Source organism: Etheostoma spectabile, chromosome 3 (assembly GCF_008692095.1).
Source record: "Etheostoma spectabile isolate EspeVRDwgs_2016 chromosome 3, UIUC_Espe_1.0, whole genome shotgun sequence".
NCBI lineage: Eukaryota > Metazoa > Chordata > Actinopteri > Perciformes > Percidae > Etheostoma > Etheostoma spectabile.
In genome coordinates, this window is record NC_045735.1 from 2102999 (window position 1) to 2110622 (window position 7624).

Sequence of the window (7624 nt, forward strand, 5' to 3'; positions counted from 1 at the left end):
CACACACACACACACACACACACACGCACGTCTAATGTTCCTGTGTGTGAAGTTAGCTCAGGGACTTTTGCTCACCTCCCTCAAACTCTGTCTGACAGTTGCCAGAGTTTTCCTTCAGGCTCTCTTCCTCGTTGATGATAATGTTCTCAATGTCCTTCATGGTGAGGTGGTCGCGGAAGGCGTAAAACAGGATGTGTTTCAGCTCCTCAAGAGTGATTCTCTGCATGTCGAACTGCAGGGGGAGGGAGATGAGAGGAAGAGATATTAAAAAAAGTAATTTAAAAGACCACTTTCCTTTCACATAAATAAACTGTGTGTACTTCTGCAATACGCCTGACAGGATAACATATTAATTGAACAAGTACTAACTTATGTGTACTCGTGTGACACAACTCTTCCAAAATTTTAGTGTGCAAGCTTCAATAACACACATACAAACTCACACTGTCACCCTAAGCTGTGCGGCACAAAAAAACTGTCAGTTTTTTGCTGCCAACAACTTACACTAAAAAATGTGCATTGTTAATTACAGAAGACAGCTCAAATGCATAAATCATCATGCAAGTTCTAGTAATTCTTTACCATGCATCCAGTACAGATGTCACTCCAATGCATTTACTTTATTCAGAGTGTCGCACACAGTGGACACGTTGATTAAATTGAATGTGCTGGGGTTATAGCCTGAAAGTGATTGATTTATTGATCAGTTTGACCGTTTACACAATTCAATCCAAAAGAAGGTACACACATATAAAGTTTGAAGGTCTTCCTGAGAAGTTCGGATAAATTTATTGCCGCTAGCCTGACTTGAGGTAGACCTTGCTTGCCTTTGATCACATCCCCTGCTTGAAAGCAGAACTTCACAGCAGTATTAAAAAAAGTGATAAAACATTCTCTGTATAAGCTATTTAAAGGCAGCAATGCCATCAAGTCAAATAGAAACAAAAGGCTTCAGTGGCAGGAAATTATTGAATGTGATACAAACCTGAATGAGAATTAATTAAATATCACAAAGTCCAGACGCAGTTGAAAGGAGTGAATTCCTCTGAATCACTCTGAAATTTGGCATCAACATACCCTCTCATATTTACTGACTCAATAAACACAACTCTGTTTATCAGGGTACTGATAAAATGCTCTCTGCTGTACATACCAAATGACTAGTTGATTATAAACAGTCAATATTTGCCTTCCATGGCAGTTAATATTGATACAACAGAATTAGCGAATGTATCTCTCTCTCTCTTTCCCTTGTTTAAAACTGTAGGCGTGACAGAAAGCTTCTTGACAGACATTGGTATGATATAAATATAAAGCAAAAAGGAATCGTCAGAATTGACATCACATAGTGGAGGATAGGGAAAGTCTCTAACTCCCTCTATCCATCACCTTACTACCCTCAACAAAGCAGAAGAGTGACTGTGAGGTAAAAACACTGGCATTGAAGCCATTGGATGTTTGGGTCTTTTCTGTGCTTCCAGTCTTACGTGCCTGTTACAGTCACTGCCTTTTGCCCAGTGCACCCCCCCCCCCGCGACCCTGAACACAATAAGCTGTGCAGACGATGGATGGACATGCACAACAATGAGTGAGTTGGAGCGGTGAGGCCTGTAATGCTGTGCCAGGCAGAGACGTACGCTGAGTTAGCATCTCTAACTATACTGGACAGTACATCATTGCTTATTATAAACAAAAAAATGTGCAAGTAATTATATACAAAGGATTTCTAATTAAGGTTCAAATCAGGTTCATATGTTTGTTTGAATTTTGTATGAATTTGTATAAACAGTTTTAGTAAAGGTTAGCAGTGAGGGATAAATACCTATCCTAAGATATAGTTACAGACATGACAAGTTTTATTTTCCTGTTAGCATATATTTTTTTAGTCTAGACTGAAATACAGGAGAAAGACTTGTTCACTCTCTTCTATATTTATATATCACAACTTGTTGTGAAAGAATTCCGTATTCAAGTGAAGGAGTTGTGATGCTAATGAGCAGCAGCACACAGATAACACTCATCGTGTCCCCAGAGCTCAACATTCACAACCCCAACATGCACACAAACTCACATATTCTGTGTGCATAATTATCCATATCCATTTAATGTCACCCATCATGTGCAGCAACATAAAACAGATGTTTTCTTTTTTGTTTCAGAAACAGCTGAGATGTCCCTCAGACTAAAGAGCTCTGTTTTTTTCTCCACTTGTCTCCCTCTGGGGAACAGAGAGAGAATGAAACACTAACCCATCCTAAACAGACAGATCCACCTGAATGTTACTTACTCTGGAAATAACACTGGAGTGTTTGAATGTGTTTACAAGACCATCACACAACCTTGCTGCTAACGACGCCATCGCCGGCGGACATCAAGAGACTAGCTGAGCTTCATTTGCCAGGGAAAGAGGGACAAGCCAGAGGATAGATTCATTCACTGAGCAGCACTCCAGTGGCAGATAAGAAAAAGCCATTTTATTTTCTCTTTTTCGCATCCCACCGACTTGCTCTATATTCACATTCAAGCATGGAGTGACCTTCATGGGGGAACATGGTGAAAGAAAGGGGAGTAGAAATGAACAATGCCTGTGGACACGAAGTGACTCAGACAAAAAAGATCTTTAGTAGGACACCCTGTGTTGTGTGACCTGCTGTTTTATACTGAAGCCTGTGCAAAGAGGGGAAACATAATCTTCACAGAAGTTCAGTCTGAAGAGTAATGACATGCCTCGGGTACAGGTGCTTTTAAAGGAGAATCTGGAAAAGTTGGAAAGGGCACATGGTGTGAAGAACTGCTGTGGTTTCAAGAGACTTGTTGTGAAACGACAAAGAATCCCAGACGGAGTGAGTTCGCTGACGTAGACTCACATGATTACTAAAATATGTTTTCTACAAGCTGATTTACTCATAAATGTGTACAAAAAAAGAGTTTCAACAACATCAACAGAATACAAAAGACAGCAACTCTAACTTGTCTGTCTCTATAAATGGATCTGAGATACATGATACCACAGAGGCTGCATTGATATTTTTACCCCCCTTTGGTTATGAGTCGACTGTATTTCAATGGTCAGAATACCAACATTTTATATTTTACAACCACAAGACCACCAGTCCAAGTTTGGTTACAGTTGGCAGGAATGATGGTTGTCCCACTCCAGGCCCTAAACATTGGACTGGTATGACAAAGGAACATCTGGGAACTACTGACCAAGACAATTGATGGTTCTCATAACATTCTGGGCAAAGGACTACAGTTGAAAATTAGCCAGCTGGCTAACACTGGCACATTTACAGAAATGTTCATGAATGTGCGTTGTCCTTATGAATAAATAAATGAATAAAGTAAAATAAAATTGTTTCTGCTGAATTTTTAATGAGATACTGCATGGCATATTACATCAGACAGACAGACAGATATAGATGATAGAGTTGAGATGCCACCATGGCACTATGAATACTAGAAATGCTAATTGACAGATGGACTGTTTATAATCCCATGTATTTTATATGTTGTTTTCTATGCTGTACTTTTAGACTGTATTTAGTGCTTTATGTTTTATGTCTGTCTGGAGACTGTGGGAGAATGCAATGCAAGATAAACCTCTATAGGAACAGATTATAGAACTGTTATCTTAAAAACAGGCTATTGACTTTAAAAATCCCCCATAGGTATTAGCAACATTCAATAAAACTTTAATTACCATAAGAATAATCAAGCTCAATCTAAAGAGACACATTTAGGAAGCTTTTCTCATCCTGGCAGGAACACTGTCCTTGGATTAAACCATTAACCTTTTTCAAATTTGTTCAATCAATTGCGTACCTGTTCTTCACACTGCAAAATGGATTAGGGGTTGAAGATGAGGAAGGGGAGTCATCCTAAAGTGAAAGCTCTGTACTTCTCTAAACTCGTAAATGAGGCATGTTTAGCTCCTCACACACACAGGCGGTGAGAAGGTGCCAAGAGCCAGCATCCATCCATCTGCTGAGTTCAGCCTTTTACATTACAGCCAAATTACACAGCTACAGATAATGCACTGCACACACGTACAATCCAATTTTATGCATTTGCTAATCTACATTTTAACACACTGGGTTGGCAAGTATTTAGTTTTTAAATGGCAGAGATATTAATGCTTTTGAAACATGCTGCAGCTGTGGACAAGCTTGTGCCAGAAGGTCAATGGATTTGATTGCACAATAATGTAGTTTAGCCACAAACAATCAGAGCTACAGACCTTCAACAAGTCCCTAATAAATACTCTCTTTGTTTAATATGCCGCCTCTTTACATCTGACACTTATTTCAGTGTCAGGGTCTAAAGTTGAATTTGGAAAAATCTCTTTGCACTTTAGTCTCTTATCACGGCTTTCGTGAGGCATCCTGACAGTAGGCTCGTTCGAGATGAGCCAGGTCTGCGCAGAATCGATCACCGGCGATCGGCGCCCGATGCATGCCGGTTAGATTTGTGTCCGACTTGATCCCGACTTGCTCTGATGTCATGCACACGTGGGCAACGGAAATCTCACGAGAGCAAGGCGGACGCAGTTCTGAGACGCAGGCGGCGCAGTTGCTTTTCACCGACGGCAAGAGCCAGGCGGACCCAGAGCATGCTGGGAAACACCGGCTTCTCAGCTGATTTAACACCTGATTGGTTTACAACATGATGACGTTTTATATAAACTTTTTATTGTTTTTGAATCGGAGCGATTTTAAATGCTATTGTCTGATTTAAAGACCTATTCTGTAAATAACACATGTTGTGTGGCTGATAGTTACATTTAGAATTCAGAGAGACTAAATCTGAGCAGATCACTGATCATTTACAGTGAGTTGTTAATTAAAATCAGCAACAGATTTCATGTAGAGCATTCTGAGACCTACTCTGTCATATTCAAAACAACTGGAGACTGTGTAAAAGCTGATATGTGGGTCTGATTATATTTTATTAAATCGGAATCGCACCACAGTGTTTATGTCACTTCCTGTCCAGCCTGAAAGCTGCTGGAATCGGCTGGAAACTGTCCGACTTTACCGCAGATTTTTGTCCCCGCCCCCGCTGCTGCCGCCTGCTCTCGTCCACTTTACAGGCGAGGCGCAGTTCATCTCGAACGAGCCTAATAACACTCCTCTGAAAGCTCTGAAAGAGACGAGCATTTCCTACAAGCTTGACAGCCAATAGAAACCAAGCAACAACTGTGCTAAAGCTATAGTGTGTAGCTGTTGTCGCCCCCATGAGGAATTCTAAGTAATGACAGCAAAACTGTTGGTGCGTCCACATGATACAAGCCTTCCATGATTGCACATAAGTCTCAAGGCCACACAGGGCAAAAAAAAGATCACACTGACAATACTGAGAGGAATTTTAGATGTGAAAAATACCTTTATATACACCCATCCATCCAACTTCGTCTGCTTATCCGGTATCGGGTAGCAGAGGAACCCAAATTTCCCTTTCCCAAGGCACATTAACCAGCTTCAACATGGGGATCCCAAGGCGTTCCCAGGCCAGGTTGGAGATATAATCAATCCACCTAGTCCTGGGTCTTCCCCGAGGCCTCCTCCCAGCTGGACGTGCCTGGAACACCTCCCTAGGGAGGCGCCCAGGAGGAATCCTTACCAGATGCCCAAACCACCTCAGCTGGCTCTTTTCGACGAGAAGGAGCAGCGGCTCTTATCCGAGCTTCTCACGGATGACTGAGCCTCTCACCCTATCTCTAAAGAAGACGCCAGCCACCCTCCTGAGGAAACCCATGTCGGCCGTTTATAACCTGGATCTCGTTCTTTTAGTCATGACCCAACCTTCATGACCATAGGTGAGGGTAGGAATGGAAATTGACCAGTAGATCGAGAGCTTTGCCTTCTGGCTAAGCTCTCTTTTTGTCACAACGGTGTGATAAATTGAATGTAATACCGCACCCGCTGCGCCGATTCTCCGACCAACCTCCCGAGCGAAATTGGTGACAATCCCCCATCATTCGCCAGCTCTGCCTCTGACATAGAGGGCGTGTTAGTTGGATTTAAGAGTTCTTCAAAGTGCTCCTTCCACCGCCCTATTACCTGCTCAGTTGCGTTCAACAGCAACCCATCCTTACTGTACACAGCTCGGATGGTTCCCTGCTTCCCCCTCCTAAGGTGGCGAATGGTTTTCCAGAAGCACCTTGGTGCCGACTGAGAGTCCTTCTCCTTGTCTTCTCCAAACTTCTCCCACACCCGCTGCTTTGCCTCTTTTACGACAGAGGCTGCAGCCCTTCAGGCCCTTGGGTACCTGGCAACTGCCTCTGGAGTCCTCTCGGATAACATGGCCCAGAAAGACTCATTCTTTAGTCGGACGGCTTCCCTAACCACCAGTGTCCACCACGGTGTTCGTGGGTTACCGGCCACGTTGCTTTTTTCGGGCTGTGCCCGGCCGGGCTCTGTGGCAAACCCGGCCACCAGGCGCTGGCTTACGAGCCCTCCCTCTGGGTTTGGCTCCAGACGGGAGCCTTGGGTTTCATCCGGGCAGGGTAACTTCACCTCTTCCTCGATGACTCATAGGGGTTTATGAACCATTCTTTGTCTGGCCCCTCACCTGGAACCACTTTTCCATGGGAGACCCTACCAGGAGCACCAAGCTCCAGACAACAGCCCTCTGGTTCACATGGGGCACACAAACCTCTCCACCACAATGAGATGTCGGTTCCCGGAGAGGCTTGTTTATACAATGATGTCTTAAATATTGCACCACCTTGTCAGACGATGAAAATAATGTGTGGTAGGAAAATTAAAGAAAGCATTGCATCCAAGCAAGTTGATATATCATCCAGAAGAGGATGACAGTTCTCTTTCTTCCAAACAAAATTGCAACCTCTTGCGCTCCGGGGAGTTTTAGCTGTCACTAGTAACAATTTCAACATTTCTTTTAGATTTTGTGCAGACCTTGCATCACCATCCAGTCAGGACTGAAGAAAGCTCAATCAACGTATTGAATGTTAGATGTACATGAACTGAATTGGAGGTTCTACCCATCATCACCAACAGTGAAATTTAACAAGCTGAGGTTCTGACAGCTAAGGACTAACCCCATCAGCTGCTGTATGCAAGATAAGTCGTAAAATCATGACTCGCCATAACTTGATTCCAGCTAACAATCACTGAGCTATCACTTTTCGAGACAACCCTCTTGCAAACCTTTCTACTGCTTATGGCTGGTAATGTTTATTGCCGGGACATTTATTATTTACAAAGTATAGCCTTCTGCATTATTCACCGTATCGGAATCAGCGCCACAGTTTTCCCATGATGACACTTCTCTGTCTCAAGAATATACATGTTCTCCGACTCTTACATTCTTCTCTTAGATTTTTGCTGGCCCTACAGTTCCTACATTTAATGACTGTGTATTTGTACACTGTGTAGGATGTTGTCTACTGTTAATCTTCATCTGTGACCATGTTATCACAATTATGCTGAATAGGTTGTTAAAGGTGCTCTAAGCAATGTTGGGTGACGTTACTTCTTGTTAATGTTCCAAGTATTTTCAAACAAGACTAGCTTAATCATATATTAATCGTGTACACTGTTTTTCCTTGTTAAAATGAATGTTAAAATGAACATTTTATCAATTGCCGCAAATCCCCCCC

The 7624-nt window shown here is 42.6% G+C and overlaps 1 protein-coding gene across 3 annotated transcripts in view; it reads right to left on the reverse strand.

Annotated features, from left to right (window-relative positions):
• Window positions 1–7624, reverse strand: part of caln1 (calneuron 1) — an 84015-nt gene that overhangs the window by 9191 nt on the left and 67200 nt on the right. For all 3 annotated transcript variants that reach the window (XM_032512089.1, XM_032512088.1, XM_032512087.1), the window contains one exon: window positions 76–232. In XM_032512089.1, coding sequence (XP_032367980.1) covers window positions 76–232 — 157 coding nt within the window. The remainder of the gene's footprint in view (window positions 1–75; window positions 233–7624) is intronic.